Raw genomic sequence first — 20,497 nt, 5'->3', positions numbered from 1 at the left:
GAATGTTGTAAAGCCTTATACAAGGAGAGGACCGATGAAAATGGTGAAAAGTATAGAAAAGCGAAGCAAGAGACGAAAAAAGCTGTCAGAGAAGCTAAGTTAGCGGCTTACGACGATATGTATAAACGACTAGATACCAAAGAAGGAGAGTTGGATATCTATAAACTATCTAGAGCAAGGGAAAAGAAGACAAGGGACCTAAACCAAGTGAGGTGCATCAAGGATGAGGATGGAAAGGTTCTTGCTACAGAGAACGCGGTTAAAGACAGATGGAGAGGTTATTTTCATAATCTTTTCAATGAAGGACATGAAATGAGTGATTCTTTAGGGGAGTTGAGTAACTCAGAAAAGTGTAGAAACTACTCTTTTTATCGTCGAATCCGGAAGGAAGAAGTGGTTGTAGCTTTGAAGAAGATGAAGCATAAAAAAGCAATAGGCCCAGACAATATACCAATCGAAGTGTGGAAACTTTTGGGAGAGACAGGTATAACATGGCTCACTGACCTTTTCAATAGGATTTTGAAAACGAAGAAGATGCCAAATGAGTGGCGAACGAGCACTTTGGTGCCTATCTACAAGAACAAGGGCGACGTACAAAATTGCATGAACTATAGGGGTATTAAGCTAATGAGTCATACAATGAAGCTCTGGGAGAGAGTCATTGAGCATAGATTGAGGCAAGAGACACGGGTTTCGGACAACCAATTCGGGTTCATGCCAGGGCGCTCAACCATGGAGGCAATCTATCTCTTACGAAGATTGATGGAAAGATATAGAGATGGGAAAAAGGATTTACACATGGTCTTTATAGATTTGGAAAAAGCGTATGATAGGGTCCCAAGAGACATTCTTTGGAGGATTTTAGAGAAGAAAGGAGTACGAGTAGCATATATCCAAGCTATAAAGGATATGTATGAAGGAGCAAAGACTGCCGTAAGAACTCATGAAGGACAAACCGAAAGCTTCCCCATAACTGTAGGATTACATCAAGGCTCATCCTTAAGTCCTTACCTTTTTGCGTTGGTAATGGATGAGTTAACAGGACATATTCAAGATGATATTCCTTGGTGTATGCTTTTCGCAGACGATATAGTGTTGATAGATGAAACTCAGGAAGGGGTAAATGCAAAGCTTAACCTTTGGAGAGAAGTGTTGGAATCTAAAGGTCTTCGCCTAAGCCGATCAAAGACAGAATATATGGAGTGCAAGTTCAGTGCAAATGGAGGCCAAAACGAGTTAGGGGTGAGGATCGGAGATCAAGAAATACCAAAAAGCGACCGTTTTCGTTACCTAGGATCTATCTTGCAAAAGAACGGAGAATTAGATGGAGATCTCAACCATAGAATACAAGCTGGATGGATGAAGTGGAAGAGTGCATCCGGTGTGTTGTGTGACCGCCGTATGCCATTGAAGCTCAAGGGAAAATTTTATAGGACGGCAATAAGGCCGGCGATGCTGTATGGCACAGAATGTTGGGCGGTGAAACATCAACACGTACACAAAATGGGTGTAGCGGAGATGAGGATGCTTCGTTGGATGTGTGGGCACACGAGAAAGGATAAGATTAGGAATGAGGATATCCGGGGTAAAGTAGGAGTAGCCGAAATTGAAGGAAAGATGAGAGAAAATCGGTTACGGTGGTTTGGACATGTGCAAAGAAGGCCTACTGACGCTCCGATTAGAAGATGCGACTATGGGACAGAGGTTCAGGGCCGAAGGGGTAGAGGAAGACCTAGGAAAACTTTGGAAGAGACTCTAAGAAAAGACTTAGAGTACTTGGATCTAACGGAGGACATGACACAGGATCGAGCACAATGGCGTTCTAAGATTCATATAGCCGATCCCACTCAGTGACTTGGATTTTCCAAGTCTTCAATCGAGAAGTTTTCCTCACTCGGGAAATTAAGGGAACACTACCCCAACCTACATGCTCCACTCAGAAAGCTTCAACATACAAGCTTCAACAAAAGAAAATTCAAAGAACTTAGCGAAGAAGACTTTGGTGTATTTAACACAATACGTTGAAATGAAGGAAAGCTTATTTATTGATATCCCCGATCAGCTACAAATATGTACATATACATGAGTCAAAATAAACACACAAGACGGAGCCTTCACAAAGGTTGCTTAGGAGAAGTCTCAGCAGTCGGTAGAGCCCCAGAAAGAGAAGGCACCGGAGGGGGATCATTTGGAGCCTCAGTACTGGACAGAACCCTAGAAGGAGGAGGCATCAGAGGTTGATCATTCGGAGCTTCATTACGCGGTACAGCCCCAGAAGACGAAGGCAATAAATGCCTTTGGAACAAACCCACAAATCTCTGATGATCAAGTAAAACCTGACCATCAGTTTCCTTCATCTGGTCAAGCTTCCTCTTCATGTTTGTAGCATAGTCATGTGCGAGCCGGTGCAACTGTTTATTCTCATGCTTGAGCCCTCTAATCTCCTGTTTGAGACTCATCACTTCAGCCGCCAAGGATTCAACTTGGCGGGTTCGAGCAAATAGGCGTTGGGCCATATTAGACACAGAACCTGCACACTGAACACTGAGAGCCAGCGAATCCTTAACAGCTAACTCATCAGACCGTTTGGAAAGTAGTCTGTTATCTTTGGGAGTGAGAAGGTTCCTGGCCACCACCGCAGCGGTCATATCATTCTTCATCACGGAATCCCCAACGGTAAGAGGACCAGTAGGGGAGACGAAGGATGGGCGCCATATGTTGTCTGGAGAAGGCGGGGCTGCCTCTTCAACAAGGTTCAAGTCAAAACGACGGTCGGAGGGGCCAGACATTTTCAAAGGTGTTGAAGAGAGAAGAGGTCGGACAAATCAAGATCTTAGAAGTGCAAGAATGAAGCTTCTACTGGTGGAGATTCAAGTGTGCTTTGGAACTTAATGTCAGCCTCTATAAAAATCTGCACTCGACGGAGCTTCGGAAATCGAAGAGGCGCCTGCTCAGAAATCGAAGAGGCGTTTGCTTTCTCAAAAGCTGGGCTGCTTAGAGATCACGAGGGTTGATCTCAGAAATCGAAGAGGCGTTTGCTTTCTCAAAGTTGGGCTGCTCAAAGACCACGAAGGCCGATCTCAGAAATCGAAGAGGCGCTCGTTTTCTCAAAAGCTGGGCTCCCCAGAGACCACGAGGGCCGATCTCAGAAATCGAAGAGGCACCTACTTTTCCAGCCTTGTCAGCACCCGTCACACGCACACTCAGCTTTGCAGAAATTATGGGCATTCTGTCGAAGACTTCTAGGGAAGTAGAAAACACATGAATCTTACTGTTCAATCACCCACTTCTCACACGCAACAATAGCTCATGGGTACCACAGATAACTTTGCCAAAGTTCTCTGCCAAAGTTGAGCACGTGAAGCTTGCAACTCCCACTACATCGCTCTGACCAAGAAGGGTAAAAGAATAGCAAAGAAACAGCACTAACAAAGTTTAGACCCATAAATTTTGAAGGTCTAGCTACCATATTATTACCCACAAGGGTAAAGGAACAGTACCACTGCTGGATAATTGGAAAGTCCCTGTGTGTCAACCTCTGTGCTTCGTGGCAAGGTAGACTAGCAAACATGCCCAACCTTTACTCACATTCGAGAAAACACTCCCAATAAGATTGCTTGCTCCAAAATCGAAGAGGCACCGTCCTCCGAATCTCGAGAGCCAGACTCCCAACATGACTACTTTCTTAAAAATCGAAGAGAGGGTAAAGGAACAGTACCATTGCTGGATAATTGGAAAGTCCCTGTGTGTCAACCTCTGTGCTTCGTGGCAAGGTAGACTAGCAAACATGCCCAACCTTTACTCACATTCGAGAAAACACTCCCAACAAGATTGCTTGCTCCAAAATCGAAGAGGCACCGCCCTCCGAATCTCGAGAGCCAGACTCCCAACGTGATTACTTTCTCAAAAATCGAAGAGACACTGCTCCCCGAATCTTCGAGAGCCAGACCCCCAGCATGATTGCTTTCTCAAAAATCGATGAGGCATCGTTCTCCGAATCAATCGAAGAGGCGCTTGCTTTCTCAAAAGCTGGGCTGCTCAGAGACCACGAGGGCCGATCTCAGAAATCGAAGAGGCACCTACTTTTCTAGCCTTGTCAGCACCTGTCACACGCACTCAGCTTTGCAGAAATTATGGGCATTCTGTCGAAGACTTCTGGTGAAGTAGAAAGCACATGAATCTTACTGTTCAATCACCCACTTCCCACACGCAACAATAGCTCATGGGTACCACAGATAACTTTGCCAAAGTTCTCTGCCAAAGTTGAGCACGTGAAGCTTGCAGCTCCCACTACATCGCTCTGACCAAGAAAGGTAAAAGAATAGCAAAGAAACATCACTAACAAAGTTTAGACACATAAATTTTGAAGGTCTAGCTACCATATTATTACCCACAAGGGTAAAGGAACAGTACCACTGCTGGATAATTGGAAAGTCCCTGTGTGTCAACCTCTGTGCTTCGTGGCAAGGTAGACTAGCAAACATGCCCAACCTTTACTCACTTTCGAGAAAACACTCCCAACAAGATTGCTTGCTCCAAAATCGAAGAGGCACCGTCCTCCGAATCTCGAGAGCCAGACTCCCAACATGACTACTTTCTCAAAAGCGAAGAGAGGGTAAAGGAACAGTACCATTGCTGGATAATTGGAAAGTCTCTGTGTGTCAACCTTTGTGCTTCGTGGCAAGGTAGACTAGCAAACATGCCCAACCTTTACTCACATTCGAGACAACACTCCCAACAGGATTGCTTGCTCCAAAATCGAAGAGGCACCGCCCTCCGAATCTCGAGAGCCAGACTCCCAACATGATTACTTCCTCAAAAATCGAAGAGACACTGCTCTACGAATCTCGAGAGCCAGACCCCCAGCATGATTGCTTTCTCAAAAATCGAAGAGGCATCGTTCTCCGAATCTCGAGAGCCAGATACCACAGACCACTTTTTCAAAGTGCTCTGACAGAGTTAAAACATGTGAAACTGGCAGCTCCCACTACCGTGCTATGACCAAGCAGGGTAAATGAATAGCATTACTACCTGTTGTTAGGGAGACTCCTATATATGTCGACCTCCATCCCCAACGGACAGGCAGACCTGCAAAAATGCTCAACCCTTCATCATATCTGAGAGGGCACTCCCAACGAAGCCTTTCGAAATATTCAGCTTTCTTTCCCCCCGATAATACCTCTGCAAACAAGCTATACTAGAGCAAGAATATCTCATATCATCAGGGTTAAAAGCAAGAGTATCCCATATCATGCTTTTTCCCTGTCTTTTCCTTTGGCCTTGTTTTTACCTGCAAGACAAGGAGAAAGAGAGCAATCAGTCAGCACTTGGATCAAGCTTCCAGCCAGGAACTGACTGCCTGGAACCCCTTACCTGATTACTTACCTGGCATTGCTCTCGAGTACTCATCTTCAACATCTTATGTTTCCAGGGAAGATTCCGCATCTGCTTGAGGAACAGATAGGGCAAGTGCGAAGGATACAAGGAAGCATGTGGAGACAAGCGTAACAGCACACGTGCCGATACACCCATTACTCTGTCAAAAGCAAAAGTATCCCATATCAGCAGGGTGGAACGTACTCTAGATTTGATGGACTTGTTTTGACCCTCAAATTCTTCAGTCGGCCTTATACTCTGGAGGAAACCAGAAAACCCTCCAGCTCAGTTCAAGAATAAGCCTGTGGAAAGTTACTTCTTCAAAAGCAAAAGTATCTCATATCATCTCTTCTCATTTTTCTTCTCTTTATCCTTCATGCTGCTGCAAGATGGGGAGAAGGTGAACAATCAGTCGGAGCTCTGATTGCTTACCTTGTCTGTCACCTCTTTCAGCAGACCCCCTAGCTCGGCGACTTGGGGGACTCCTACTACATGGTTTGTATCGCGCTTGACCAAGCCTGAGACTACAAGTAAGCTTCAAGTGAAATTGATACATTACCTTGTGCATCTCCACCAGTTAAAGATACCACCCCTGGATGGAGGAAGAGTACTTCCAGAGAAGATGCCACATCTACCTATGAGACAGATAAGGCAAGTCAAGACGACACCACACTCCGATACTTAGAAGTTTCGTGATTACGAGATCATTCTCCCACAATATTTCCTAATGTCATTTGTACTAAATCATTCACTTGTACTCACTAAAGGAGAGCTTGAACCTATGTACTTGTGTAAACCCTTCACAATTAATGAGAACTCTTCTATTCCGTGGACGTAGCCAATCTGGGTGAACCACGTACATCTTGTGTTTGCTTTCCTATCTCTATCCATTTATATACTTATCCACACTAATGACCGGAGCAATCTAGCGAAGATCACAAAAAGCGACCGTTTTCGCTACCTAGGATCTATCTTGCAAGAGAACGGAGAATTAGATGGAGATCTCAACCATAGAATACGAGCTGGATGGATGAAGTGTAAGAGTGCATCCGGCGTGTTGTGTGACCGTCGTAGGCCACTGAAGCTCAAGGGAAAATTTTATAGGACGGCAATAAGGCCAGCGATGTTGTATGGCACAGAATGTTGGGCGGTGAAGCATCAACACGTACACAAAATGGGTGTAGCGGAGATGAGGATGCTTCGTGGGATGTGTGGGCACACGAGAAAGGATAAGATTGGGAATGAGGATATCCGAGGTAAAGTAGGAGTAGCCGAAATTGTAGGAAAGATGAGAGAAAATCGGCTCCGATGATTTGGACATGTGCAAAGAAGGCCGACTGACGCTCCGGTTCGAAGATGTGACTACGGGACAGAGGTCCAGGGCCAAAGGGGTAGAGGAAGACCTAGGAAAACTTTGGAAGAGACTCTAAGAAAAGACTTAGAGTACTTGGATCTAACGGAGGACATGACACAAAACCGAGCGCAATGGCGTTCTAGGATTCATATAGCCGACCCCACTTAGTGGGAAAAGGCTTTGTTGTTGTTGTTGTTGTTTGTGGAGCATCATGATCTTGTGATATCGTAGAGCACATGAAGACTAGGTCTGGTTGTCTTCGTAGAGCACTTGGTCTATTAAACCGGTGGTTTAACTAGAGCACTCTTCTAGTGGTCTGGCCTAGCATCCTTCTGGTGGTCTTGGCCTAACATTGTATGCCTATTGCGTTTGCCTAGCACTGCATGCCTAACACTTTGAAGTTGGCATATCATGGAAGGATTCGAAACTATTATAATAATTTATTAGCTTGGCCGGCAAGTCAAATTGTTGGTATATGCTTGCTGGTTTCCCCTTCTAGTTATTTGAAGACGAAGACCCCATTTAACTTAATTTCCTTTGCCTTCCTTGTGTGGTAACTGGTTCAGTGATCCATGATTGAGTTTATGTTATGATGATAACGAAGGGTAGAAGAAGACTTGTGGGCGCCATTATAGTTGGACCTGTCAAGCTTAATATTGACCACTGTAGTCATGGAGGACGACAAGGGGTGGAAAAGATTGGTAGGTGGGGTATCGGTAGGGGGGTTGGTAGCGGGAGTATTGGTAGGGGGTATTCACGGTGGTGTTGTTCTCAGCCATTTCAAGATGATGATGGGCAAAAACAATGCGGGATCGTTGTCGATAGACGAAAAAGGCTCAATACCATGTAAAACTTTCAAGACTCTGCATGTATTTTATATTCAACTCCAGATGAATGAAATCCCTATTTACAAGGAAGATTCAAAATTCAAAATACAAATAGAAGCACTAAAGAAGTTACCTGTTTAACCATACAACAAATATTTGAAGAAGTCCTTCACTTAGCCAACTTCTCTAAAGATAAGAATTACAAAATAACTCAAATAGTTGAAGTGGTGTTGACTGCAGCTGTACCACGACTTAGTCTAACATTGTTGGGCTCACTTTTGGAGTTGGGCTCTTGAGCTTTGAAAATTAAATTCTTTAATTAATTAATTTTGAATTTAATTAAATTATTTTTTATGAAAAAGACTCATCTTTTCAGATAAAGTCTGAGAGTGTATCTGAGAAACAGATGGAGCAACACAACCTTTGCATTGAACAGTCGCCTCCCAAAAACATGTCTGTTGCGAACAGACATATGCTCACTATAAATACATGCATATGCATATCATTCAAATCACTGAAAATCATCAATCCTCATATACCAAGCATTCTGAGAGCACCACAAACTGAAAATCATCAATCCTCATATACCAAGCATTCTGAGAGCACCACAAAGAAATTTGCCAGAAGTCTAGTTTTTCGGTGTTGGAATTCTAACTTAGATAGTTGAATCCTGGTGAAGCAGACGTCCGTAGAACTACAAGCACTTAGATCGTTGAATCCTGTTTAATTTTTCTATTCGCATTTATTATTTATTAGCATATATAATTATATCACGGATTGTTGACTTATATCCAACGAACATTTCCTTGGCCTTTCCTGTGTGGTAACTGGTTCCGTGGGGCATGTGGCTGTAAAACTTTAGTAGGCTAGGTTTCAGTTGTCTTTGCATACCGTTTCAATCGAGGGTTGCTTGTATTTATAAGGTCATAGAGATTACCCTATTTACACGCTAGTTTGAAATTCAAACTTTACAACAGCATAATAAACTTAGCTAAGAAACATTCAAAATATTCATAGACTTGTCAGACTCTCTTTGAGATAAACAAGAATCACGCACACAATAGACTTGAGAGTTTGAATGTAAATGGGAAAGTCTGACTAGCAGACTTGAGAGTTTGAAATGTAAATGGGAAGTCTGACTTGGTCTAACAGTGGCCACCATTTAGGTCCATCTCCGCGTAGCGAAATAATTTGGCTTGTTGACAGTGACAGAAACCGCACCAAGCTTCTCCTAAGCTTCGTAGAAAATACCAAACACTGTCCTGCCTTGCAACCAAAAATGTTAAGAGCTTAAAAGGAAAATGGGTTGAAGCCAAACCATCCCAACAAGCTGCAATTCTTATTAGCTTCTCTGGTTTTCTGCCAAACGTAACATGGCAGAAGCTGTTGTTATTTTTGTTCTGGGGAGGGTTGCTGATGTACTTGCTGAAATCCAACTTCCCAAGGATGTTCGCCCGGAAATCCTGCGGCTGAGAGATGAGCTGAAGCGGATGCAGTGCTTTTTAAAAGATGCAGATGCAAAGCAAGAAGACGATCTGCAGGTGCGCAATTGGGTTTCTGATGTCAGAAATCTTGCTTATGATGCTGAAGACCTCATTGACACATACATCCTCAAAGTTTCATCCTACAAGTTCAAGAAATGGAACTTTGTTAAGAGATATGTTTCCACTCTCAAGGCCCGTTCCAAGATTGGGAAAGACCTTGTATTTCTCCGCACAAGAATCTCTGACGTTTCCATCAGCCACGAGGCATACAACATAAGAAGTATTGGTGAAGGAACAAGTCATGCCAATGAAGGACTACTGAAGCTGCGGCGATCAACTCCTCGTGGCCAGGATAAGGATATTGTTGGTCTGGAGGAAGATATAGCAACTCTGGTTGCACGACTTGTCTCGGAGGATCAGTGGCGTGCAATTTCAATAGTAGGCATGGGTGGTATCGGTAAGACCACTTGTGCTAAGGAAGTCTATAATCATGCTGACATTCAAACTTGTTTCGATCGCCGTGCTTGGGTCTATGTATCCCAACAGTTCAGAACAAGAGACGTACTGCAGAGCATTATAAAACAAGTTTCAACAAGAACAAAAGACATGGCGAAGCTGGGAGAAGACGAGTTGGAAGAAATGCTCTATAAACTTTTGGAAGGGAGACGCTATCTGATTGTTTTAGATGATATATGGAGCACCAGCGCTTTTGACAGTCTTGCAAAGGCCTTCCCGAACAATCACAGTGGAAGTAAATTATTTCTAACAACTCGCAACAACAATGTCGCTTTGCATGCCGATACCCAGAGCCTTCCCCATGAACTGCGATTTCGTAGCAAAGAGGACAGTTGGAAGTTGTTATGCCGAAAAGCATTCACTGGAAGTATTGAGGGAATGTGTACTCCACAATTCGAGGAAATCGGAAAGGAAATTGTGGAGAAATGTGCTGGTCTACCGCTAGCCATCGTTGTGTTGGGGGGCATGCTTTCAAGGAAAAGAAGGCTGAGTGAATGGCAAAGGGTTCTGAACTCCATCAGCGCACTGTTAGCCCGTGGTCCGAATGCTGTATCGGCAATACTAGCTTTGAGCTATTATGACTTGCCTTATTACCTTAAATTTTGTTTTCTCTACTTGGGGTTATTTCCTGAGGACTACTTATTCTCTGCACGTAAACTTTTTCGGCTATGGATTGCAGAGGGCTTGATCCCATATTACGATGGAAGGATGGAGGAACTTGCAGAGGAATATCTGAATGAGCTGATTGATAGAAACATGGTTCAAGCAGCGAGGTTGAGTGCAAATGATAGGGTGAAACACTGCCGATTGCACGACTTAATGCGAGACCTCTGTATCTCAAAGGCTAAGTCAGTGGAATTTCTTTATATTCATTCGAATCTGAAGTGCAGTATCTTTCAGCCATTACAATGCTCTCACTCTCGAGCCCGTCATCATGCTGTCTACTCCGGCTATATTTCCTCCCTGGATGAGTCAACTCCAAACCTCCGATCACTCCTCTTCTTTAAGTTTGAACAAATTGGAAGTGAAATTTCGCTTTCTCATGTCTGCAGAAGTTTTAAACTCCTTCGAGTCCTGGAATTAGAAGATGTGAAGTCATGGGGAATTCCAAGAGCAATCGGAGAAATGATCCATTTGAAGTACTTGGGGTTAAGGCATTGCTCTATAGGCTCGCTTCCAGAAGAAATAGGATGGTTGTCCAACTTGCAGACTCTTGATATTCTTGAAAATGTCAAGATTATGAGGGTTCCTGATGTGTTGTGGAAGATGAAAAGCTTACGCCATCTCTACATGTATCTTCCTCCATTCACTGGCAAGTTGCGAATTGACACTCTCCAAGACCTCCAGACTTTGGCAGGCATAAATGTTGATAGTTTGAGAGGAATAAACTCTGCCAATTTAATCAGTCTTCGGAAGTTGAGCTTGACTGGAAGCATCATCACAACCAGTGCAGAGATTTTTGGTTCCTTAGCCAATCTTCCGAACCTCCACTCCTTGTCCTTAACGTCTATAGATACTTTGTTTCCAACACTCTCTGCACTTTCTTGTCTTCGCTCTGTCTTTAAGTTGCATCTGAGTGGAGGGATAAGAAAGCTACCTAACACACATGAATTCCCTCCAAATCTCAACCAGTTGATCTTGCATCAATCCCGTCTTGAAAACAATCCTTTGGAGATACTTGAGAAGCTGCCTTATCTATTTGTTCTTAGACTAAAACATTCTTCTTACCGTGGAAAAAAACTGAAATTTTCTGCCAACGGCTTTCCTCAACTCGAGTATCTAGAGCTTGAATTCTTGGATTCTTTGGAAGAGTTGGAAGTTGAAGAAAGTGCAATGCCGAAGCTGAGGAGTTTGCAAATCACCTACTGCCAGAAGCTACGGATGCTCCCTGAAGAAATTAAGTCCATAACTACTCTCCAAGAGTTGGTGTTCGAAGGGATGCCAAGAAGATTCATAGATAGGCTGCAAGGAGAAGACCATCACAAAGTCCAGCATGTTCCCTCTATCATAAAGTCATAATCGTGCAATTTGTCGGCATCAGGTTCATCTTCTTCATCTTTTATCTTTCTGCAGAAGACTAATAACTTATGACTAGTGAACAAATTTTCTGACCTTTATTTTGTCATCAGGTTCAAAAAAGTTCTGATTATGTTCTGCATAGGTTTCTCCCAGAAGAGCTTGGATCATGTGTTCCATTCGTTCTATTTTGGGGCGGGGTGTGGGGGGGTGACACGGTGAGCGTACAACGGAAGATAAACTAGTGCAGACTGCGTCTGTCTGCAACAAGAAGCGGCAGGGATCGAACCATGGTCACGTATAGCTTGCTTTAAGCTCAAGAAACATTCAAGATTGATTGTAATTCTAGCCATACTTAATTTCATTTTCTGATTTTTATTCAATTTGAATATCCATATATGCCTTGTATAATTCACATATCAAGATATCATAGTGTTTGTCAAGAAATTACATGCCCACGAATTTTCCAATAATTTTATATGCTTATCAAAGTAGCCTCTTTTTTCTTAGAAAGATGTTGAAACTGTAACAAAAGAAAGATGGTGACAGTTTTCTAGAAAAGTTCACTGTATTATCTGGATGCCGTGTGAAACTATTTTTGTGGCCTTTCCGTGTCCTTTCGTTGCTCTTTCATTAATTCATATTTTGATGTCGAGAAAGAAGAAAGCAAGTTGACAGTGATAGACTACACCAAGCTTCCTCTAACCTTCCTGGAAAAGAAAAAAACCTACACCTGCAATGCCATGACTTAATGGGAACTGGGTTGAAGCAAAATCATCCGAATAATTAGTTGTTGGTTTTGTTTTATCTTTGTTCTGATTTTCCTGTTGAACCTAACGCGGCAGAAGCAGCTGTTTGTTCGTTTTGGAAAGGGTAGCTGATGTACTTGCTAAAATCGAACTTCCCAAGGATGTTCCCCCAAATCCAGCGGTCGAGAAACAAGCTCAAGCGGATGCAGTGCTTCTTAAAAGATGCCGATGCAAAGATCTGCAGGTGCACAATTGGGTTTCTGATATCAGAAACGCTGCTTATGACGCTGAAGACCTCATCGACACATACATTCTCAAGATCGAGGCCTATAAGAGATGGGAATTTGTAAAGAGGTACGTGTTCATTCTCAAGGCGCTTACTCTCAAAGTGCGAATATATGATACAAGATCGACTGATTGAGATTTGGTGGGAATTCTTGTGGTAACGGTAGGTTTTGTATCTCGTCTCTCAGTTGATGTCATGAATCTTACTCTTAGTCTGGGCATTCCTAGAATTCAACAGACATTTGCCGTTGTTCCAGGTATTCGTAGACTAAACGGAGCTTGGTAATTTGTGTTTCTTAAGTTCCATCTTCTTTCTTCGAGTTCCTGCTGCATCAATTTGCTCCCTCTCCAATGGTTTTAATGCCATATGCTTCGCGGCTGATGGAAATATCAGAGATTCTTGTGCAGATAGCTGCAAGACCTCTCCAATGGTTTTAATTCCCACCAAATCTCAATCAGTCGATCTTGTATCATATATTCTTGTCTTAACAACAATCCTATGGAAAGAAACTGAAATTCTCTGCCAACGGTTTGCTCCAAGTCGAGCTTTTGGAGCTGGAATTATTGGAAAATTTGGAAGAGTTAGAAGTTGAAGAAAGTGCAATGCCAAATTTTAAAAGTCTGCATATCACCAACCATAAGTGGATACGGAAGCTCCATAAAGGGATGAAGTATGTAACTGCTCTCCAAGTGTTGGAGCTCCAAGGGATGTCAGGAAGATTCATAGATCGTCTGCGAGGACAATACCATCACAAAACCCATCATGTTCCCTCTATCATAAAGTCGTAATCATCCTGCAATTTGCCCGCACCAGGTTCATCTTCATCTTTCTGCAATGGACTAATCAGTACTGTAGTTTCTAACGTTTTCATTCTTCACCAGCTTCAATCAAATTCTGAATGTGTTCTGCACCCGTTTGTGCTGAAACAGTTTGGATCATGTGTTCCGCTCGCGTGTTAAGGCGAGGAGGGAAGATGAGGAAACATTCGACAAGAACAAACTTTGTACTGTACGTTCAGACTTGTTAAGGTCAATGTTCTGCTGTAGCAAAGCAATGTTACTTGATCATTTGATGCTTAGCATAGTTTCCACTGTTCTTGTTATGTCTAATATTTTCACCAAAAACGCTCACATCCAAACGAACTCTATGTTGAGAGAGCTTATCCTTTTGGACTCACTTCCAAAGTTCCAAGTTGCCAACTCAACTAGGCACTAGCCAGCCCTTACCCGGGAAAGTCTCTTGTTTCCTTTCCTTAATCTTAACACAATGACAAGATTGGTTGGGGTTAATTGCTTCTTAATTTCAATTAGTTTTAAATCATTTTCCCTCCTAATTCTCAATCACATAAATTGTAGGAGCTTAAGGATAGTATTTGGATTCAATAATAATACAACGCAATGTACTATTGTTTAAAAAAAAAACATAGGATCCTACCAGTAATAATATTGCAACACACAATACACCATCGCATTAACAAATTCTTAAAGTATGATCCGATAACGACCCGATTCATTTTCAATTAATAAAATTAAAATAATTACTATGGACCGCCAAGAATCACAACGATAAAAACTTCACCAATTTAATAAAAAGGCCATATATCATTGCCTTTATTACACACTAGCCTCTCCGCATGCACGTTTAATCACAGGCGCGCCCCTAAAGATGGCTTGTGTTAGTTGTTTCTTATTGTAATTGTCCAGATATATTTTTAATGTATTGTGCAAGGAAAATACATTTTCTTTATCATGCACATTCTAAAAACTTGCCATGAAAAAAATACGTAATCCGTGTTATTTGAGGTTTTCCTTTATTTCTCTATCAATGTGTTTTCTACATGTAAAACAAAAGCTATAAAGGTATGCTAATGAACTATTTATGTTGCCTTATTTAATATAGGTTTTTCTTTGTTCTACATGTCCTTCATTTTTTCATATTCTTTTTTCTCCATTTCGATTTTATTTGATTTATAAATACATTCAGTTCTCTTTTAATTGGCTATATAATGTGTGTGAGAGCCTTTATTAAATATGCGCGTAACGGACGTCTTACACATTTGTCACATTTAACATACGCCAAGAATAAAACTAAGAAAAATATTACTCTCTATCTTGATAGATTAAAAAACATGTATTAGCATGTCCTAACATATGATTCTGTTTTGAGGGTCTAATATGTCAATATTTGAAAGATACTCTTGTGCTCTCTTCAAAACGATAGGCAAGAGACAACAATATTGTTGGGAACCTTATCTTTTTGTTCGATCACATCTTCTCGGTATCTCCATTAGCTGTTCAAACTTAAAACCTTGTCTATTAGAAGCAACTTGTCCTAAAAAAGTAGGAACAACCACATTAAGCTAGAAAAATGATCATTTTTCTTTTTAAGTTTTTACCTATACATGCATAAAGCGTATGTAAAATTTCATGTTATATCTACAAAGGGTAAATCCCATAATTTCATGTTATATCTACAAAGAGTAAATCTCACCCTGCACGTTCACGTTTATCTCTCCTTGTGCCTTCTCCGTGTATTTATTTATTTAGTTTTCCAATACAGTTTTTTTGTTGAGTTATGATTATTTACCAGTTTATCTCTGCTATTTTGTTTCTATTATTTTCAGCTAGTTGTAGATTTTTTTGTTTGAGGAGCTTTATAATCTTTTTTTTTTTTTTTTGTGAAATCTTGAGACACCAAAATGCTAATAGCCACCTTTTGATTTTCGCACTTAGACAAAAACCACCACTATACGTGCCCAAAGCGGCAAATCAGCTATTTCCGCAAAAAACCAAATATTTTGGATTATAATGTAAAATCCCTAATAATCATGTATACCTAGATACAATTATTTCTATACCCGCCAATTTCATACAATTATAAAGTAGCCCTATAAAGTATATCCCATATATATTTAGCTCCTGCTGCAAGATTGATCCAACGGTCCAAAATCAACCCTCCAAAGAAGTGCCAGGAGTTCCCACAGCCAAAGCCATCAACCACTTCTGTTCCTTCCACGTGGAAGCAGGAGAGGCACACCAATCATCACCGTTTCTTGCATCTCCGTCGTCCTCCTCCTTCTCCTCCACCATCTGTGTATTCATTTCCATACAATTAAACGAAACAAAATGTGATTGATTAAATTTAATTACATAATTAAGACTGAGGAGATGATTAATTGAGAAGGTGGTGAGCGGCGTACACGTGGCAGATGGTGGTGGTGCATTCTGTTATAGGTGGTGACAGTCCCGGTAGCCTCACAGCTGGTTTGGGGGTTAGGGTTAGGGTTAGGGTTTGGTGCTGCAACTGCAGGGAGCTCGTTGAGGTTTAAGAGTAAGGTTTTACTGATGATGATGGTAGTGGAACTCTGAGTTTGCTGTGGGGCCAGGACAGGTGGAGGAGCGAAAATCGGAGGGGCAGAGGGTATTGTGGTCACATTGCACAATGTGGTGGTGGTCACTGGGCCCCGCTCAGCTACCGGCTTCACAGGTGGAGTGGTGGGGCTGATGAGGTGGCCGGGGGCGGAGGAGGTGGATGAGGGTGGGGTGGGAACCACAAAGGGGTCATGTGGTGGGGCCAGAACCTGAGAAGAAGGACTGGGAAAATTGGTGGGGCTGCCCATGTCTGGCCAGAGAAAGCTACCTTGTGGTTTGCATATCCTGAACCCACTCCTCAGCCTATCTATTTTTGCCGCCTTGTCCTCCGCCGCCGCAGCCGCCGTGTCTCCGCCGCTTAGTTTATCTTCTTCTTTCTTCTCAGCGGCTGATGCTGTTTCAGATGGCGGTGGTGCTCCTGAAATTGTGACTGCACCTTCCTTCCTTAATTCAAACATCCTGATTTTCTCCTGCATTCACATTTAAACCTCCATAAATCAATGGATTACAATGCTATAAGCAATTAAGACAGACATATTTAAGGTGATTAGGGGGCAATTAATTACCTTAATTCCGGACAAAGATTGAGTAAACTCCACCATTTGTTCTTCTTTTTTGGTCACAAACTCCATCGTTTCTTCATCCATTTTAGCTATCTTCTTTTCTAGCTCTGCACAAGCCTCCTGCAAAATTAATAAACCCCATGAAACACTAATTAGGCAACTTAATCAAGATTAAGCAACCATAATAAAAAATTAATCACGAACAAATTACAACCTTAATCTGGATTAACGAACCATCACGATCCAAGTCAACACCGGTCAAACAAGAATTTGAAGAGGTCGCCATAGCCAAACCGGCATTCCCTTGCTGCTTGGACTCCTCCATCTCCCTATAAAAATCCACAGAGAATATCACAAACAGTTTTAGCCAATAAATTAATCAGATTAATACCATGATTAACAGATTAAGATACTAAAAACGCGATTAACTACCTTCTAATCTTGTCAATTTCCTCACGGAGCTCCTTAATCTCTCTTGCACAAGTGGGGTCCTGGGTGGGGCTATCGCCGGGCTTCCACCCCGGCGGCGGGGTCCAGTAGGGATCTTGAACCCCAGCTTCCTTTCGGATGTGGACCAGATCAGCACTCTCCAGCCAATATTCCATGGCCCCATCAGCGTTGTGCCGCCGTCTAAACCTCTCGGCCCCGCCAGGCGCCACCTTGCCCGCCATGTGTTTGAGTAAATGATCCAGTAAACCCGTGTCCCCAATCAGCCTCCGAGCCTCCGCTCTCAGCGCCGGCCTCCGTATTGGGTTCCCAATCGCCGCCCCCTTCTCGTTCATCACCTTCAACATGTTCTCCTCCGCCAGCTTGTACCTGCAAAAATCCCAAAATAACCCACGTTTATCAAAACCAAAAATCTTACAAAAACAAATCGACCCAGTTAAATATAATTAACCTATTAATAAAAACCCAATTAATGATATGATTATCTTAATCTCACCTTCCTGCTGACCATCTTGCTACAGTGTGTTTAACTTTAGCCAATTTTCTGCTGCTGCGATCAGGAACTGCTACAATCTGGTTATTCTGCTTCGCACTTTTTGCTCTGGATTTTGATCGCTTCAGAGTCGGAGCTTTGATATTTCTCTTGTTATCAGGGCGCTTCCGCTTCCGATTCCGGAGGTTCATCTTCCATGGCAGAACAGGAGGAAGATGAGCTTCTTCCTCTGTCTCCTCGCCTTCTTCTTCGTCACCGTCCTCCAGCTCCATTACCTTCTTTTCCTTCTCTGAATCTTCAGAGCCAGAGCTCGGCGACGACTCGTGCCTGCGAAGGTAGCGAATCTGCCGCCGCTTGCCCCACTTCACCATTCCGGCAAATGCGAGCTCGGACGAACACGGGCCCTTCCTAGAAACCACGCTACTATCCATGGCTCCGCCGCCGCCACTGATTGCTGGGCTCGACGACGAGCATCTCGCGTGATTCTTCAACGGAGGTCGAATGGCCCAGAAACTCCAAATTTTGCTCTGATCAACCATCTCCTGAGGTGGGATTCTCCGGTAAAGTACCTCTGACGCCATATCCGGCGACATCACGTACTTCTCGTCGAGCGCCGGAATCTGCTTGGCATCTGGTTTTGGGTACCCATTTTCGTTGATGTGAGTGCGCAGAGAGTGAAGGCTCGGAAACCGCACTGCCACTTTAAACGCACCCTTCGCACTCACCTGTATACAAATCAAACAACCCCAAATCAAAACCCCAGAAAAATCTGAAAAAGATGAACGAGATTCAACAACAATGGCGAAAATTATCAGTGGGTTTTATGTGTATGAAAATATGAAATAGTACCATGACGATCCGTACGTCCTTGAGCTGCTCCGGTACGGTTCTTTCATGGAGCTTCGATTGGTCGATTTGGTAGAAACATCCGACTTTAATGTGCTCGATAGCATCTGCAAAATAACCAGATCAGAAATAACCACATCAGACAAAAAAAATGAAACGAAACGGAAATTTTCAGAAAAAGAAGAAGGAAGACGAAGAGATGAAGAAGGTGTTTGATAAAAGTACGTACCGGGCGAAGAAGCTGGGGAGGAAGAAGGAGAAGCAGAAGCAGGGGAGGGCAGAGCATGTCTGGCAAAAAAAGTGCTTTTGCTTTCTGGCTTTTTTTGGACTTGCTTCTTCCCCAAGTACTTCCTCATCTTCTCTAAGAAAAACGATAAAAAGCTCACTCTTTTCACACTCCAATACAAATCACCACTCAGTTAAAATCCCCAGCTTCCACCAAAAACACACACACTATTCACCGCAGTGTATATATATAGTGCTGTGGTATTGACCGTTTTACCCATACAACCGTCTAGAATTTACCGTTGGGTAAATTTGATTCATCATTTGTTTTGTTTGTAATCTCATAATTACAGAGATCGCTGCGGACGCGTGGACGTCGTTTGGCTCTGCTGAGTTTTGCGTTCCGCTGCATGAACCGATAACCTCGCGCACGGCGGATTCTTCACGCGCGTTTGTCTTGGCGCGTGGGAGACCGGAGTAGCAGTGACTTTGGAATGAGGGGTTTTGATTGGGTGGGTACTGAGCTTTTAATGTGGGGCGTTGGATGTATTTTTAGTTTGTTGAAGTTGGGATTCTTAGGCCGTTGGATGTGGTCTGGGTGACGTTGGGTTTGGCGCGTTGGGGGGTTTGATGGGATGGAACTCATGAAAGTTGTTAGCGGGAGAGTAACGGAATGGGGAGAGAGAAAGAGCGAGGGAGGATTGTTCTTCAGTTGGTCTTCTCCCAGGGCTCAACACTGGATAGACGGTGGAAACTATCAAGCTAAAGTATGGTAAGAGCAGAGGAATTTTCCGTGAAGTGGTGAAATGCGTAGAAATTGGAAAGAATACCATAACATTTTAACATTTTATGTTGCAATGTCACATAGTAGACAATTATAAAATAGGGCCCTGCCACACTAAAATTTGTCACATGTCGAAGGTTTGTCCCTTTATATTAATAGACGCTAAAGTTTAACGTTCCTTCAAGCCAAGAACCAAAAAAAAATAGTGACTAGCTTAACATGCGTCAAAATGATACAACTTAATTTTTACGTTGGAAATGGTGAATAAATGATAATAACATCATTTTTTCAGAACGTTAGCACATGCACGAACAAAGCTTTTGTGGGACAAAATTGCTATATGTATATTTCTATCAATTGGCCTGATTTGTCTAACTTCGTTTCTTATATATGTTGTAGCATATAATAAGAAGTACAAAGTTTTTCTTCTTGTTCTTGAAATATAGTTTGAGAAAATGGTAGCAATGGTTCTTTAATTTTAATCTAATTGAAGCGTTAGCCTCACAATAAAAATCCGTGACCGTTACTCCTTAACTTATCAAAACGTCCAACTATGGTTCTTTTTGTTAATTCCGTCAGAACTTTCGTTAAACTGGAACATGGTGGAATGACCATTATTTTGTTTTCCATATTTACTCATTCATTTAGCCTCACGTGTGTGGCACGTGACTCATTTTAACGATAGTTTTGAAGGATTTGACGAAAGAACCATAGATATACGTTTTGATGAGTTAGAGATAAATAATCATGAATTTTTTGTTGAGGAGTCATTGCTTTAATTTAGTCAAAGTTGAAAGACGGTGCTACAACAAAGGTAAAAATGACTTTTTAAGCAAAAAATATTTTTAACATTAAAAGTAAACAGTATCATTATTTCGTTAAAACTCTTTTTTCTATGTTTAGAGAGTGATTCACATTCTACACAATACACACGAGATTTGATCATTTCCCACGTGTCAAAATCATATCCTCCCACGTGGACATTCCCTCCAAAATGATTAGGCCCAAAAGAATAAAGGAAAACTAATGAAAAGGGCTTGAAAACTTTGAGTTTTAATGATAAGGACAAAATAAAGGGTAAAGTGAATAGTATCAGGATTGACTTTTTAGTGTAAAAATGTGGTTTTTCGTTAAAGTGAACAGTACCGGGTTCTTTTCGT

At 42.3% G+C, this 20,497-nt stretch overlaps 2 protein-coding genes across 3 annotated transcripts; one reads left to right on the top strand and one right to left on the bottom strand.

The window, feature by feature from the left end:
• Positions 1-8,798: 8,798 nt before the first annotated feature.
• On the top strand, positions 8,799-12,020 carry LOC126630626 (disease resistance protein RPP8-like). 2 transcript variants are annotated; one of them, XM_050300774.1, is made up of 2 exons: positions 8,799-11,598; positions 11,698-12,020. In XM_050300774.1, the coding sequence occupies exon 1, from the start codon at positions 8,931-8,933 to the stop codon at positions 11,574-11,576; it is 2,646 nt and encodes an 881-aa protein (XP_050156731.1). In that variant the 5' UTR covers positions 8,799-8,930; the 3' UTR covers positions 11,577-11,598; positions 11,698-12,020. The 2 variants fall into 2 exon arrangements, with proteins under 2 accessions (XP_050156731.1, XP_050156730.1); XM_050300773.1 differs by having other exon boundaries at positions 11,687-12,020.
• Positions 12,021-15,303: 3,283 nt separating this feature from the next.
• LOC126630628 (protein DYAD-like) lies at positions 15,304-18,733 on the bottom strand. The gene is made up of 8 exons (XM_050300778.1): positions 18,558-18,733; positions 18,332-18,435; positions 17,486-18,207; positions 16,975-17,358; positions 16,757-16,871; positions 16,546-16,662; positions 15,808-16,449; positions 15,304-15,697 (listed from the first exon to the last, which is right to left on the bottom strand). Exons 1-8 carry the CDS (start codon positions 18,682-18,684, stop codon positions 15,557-15,559), a joined length of 2,352 nt encoding a protein of 783 aa, XP_050156735.1. The 5' UTR covers positions 18,685-18,733; the 3' UTR covers positions 15,304-15,556.
• Positions 18,734-20,497: the final 1,764 nt, after the last annotated feature.

This window comes from Malus sylvestris, chromosome 7, assembly GCF_916048215.2.
Source record: "Malus sylvestris chromosome 7, drMalSylv7.2, whole genome shotgun sequence".
In the NCBI taxonomy this organism is placed as follows: Eukaryota; Viridiplantae; Streptophyta; class Magnoliopsida; order Rosales; family Rosaceae; genus Malus; species Malus sylvestris.
This window is presented reverse-complemented; position numbering and strand designations above follow the sequence as displayed.

What these genes read in the sequence shown, in the direction of transcription:
- LOC126630626 (XM_050300774.1), top strand. Translation starts at nt 8,931, where the DNA reads ATGGCAGAAGCTGTTGTTATTTTTGTTCTGGGGAGGGTTGCTGATGTA.
- LOC126630628 (XM_050300778.1), bottom strand. Translation starts at nt 18,684, where the DNA reads ATGAGGAAGTACTTGGGGAAGAAGCAAGTCCAAAAAAAGCCAGAAAGC. An exon ending in AGGACGTACGGATCGTCATG is followed by an intron (nt 18,208 to 18,331) that starts GTACTATTTCAT and finishes ATTTGTATACAG; the next exon opens with GTGAGTGCGAAGGGTGCGTT. An exon ending in GAAATTGACAAGATTAGAAG is followed by an intron (nt 16,872 to 16,974) that starts GTAGTTAATCGC and finishes GGATTTTTATAG; the next exon opens with GGAGATGGAGGAGTCCAAGC.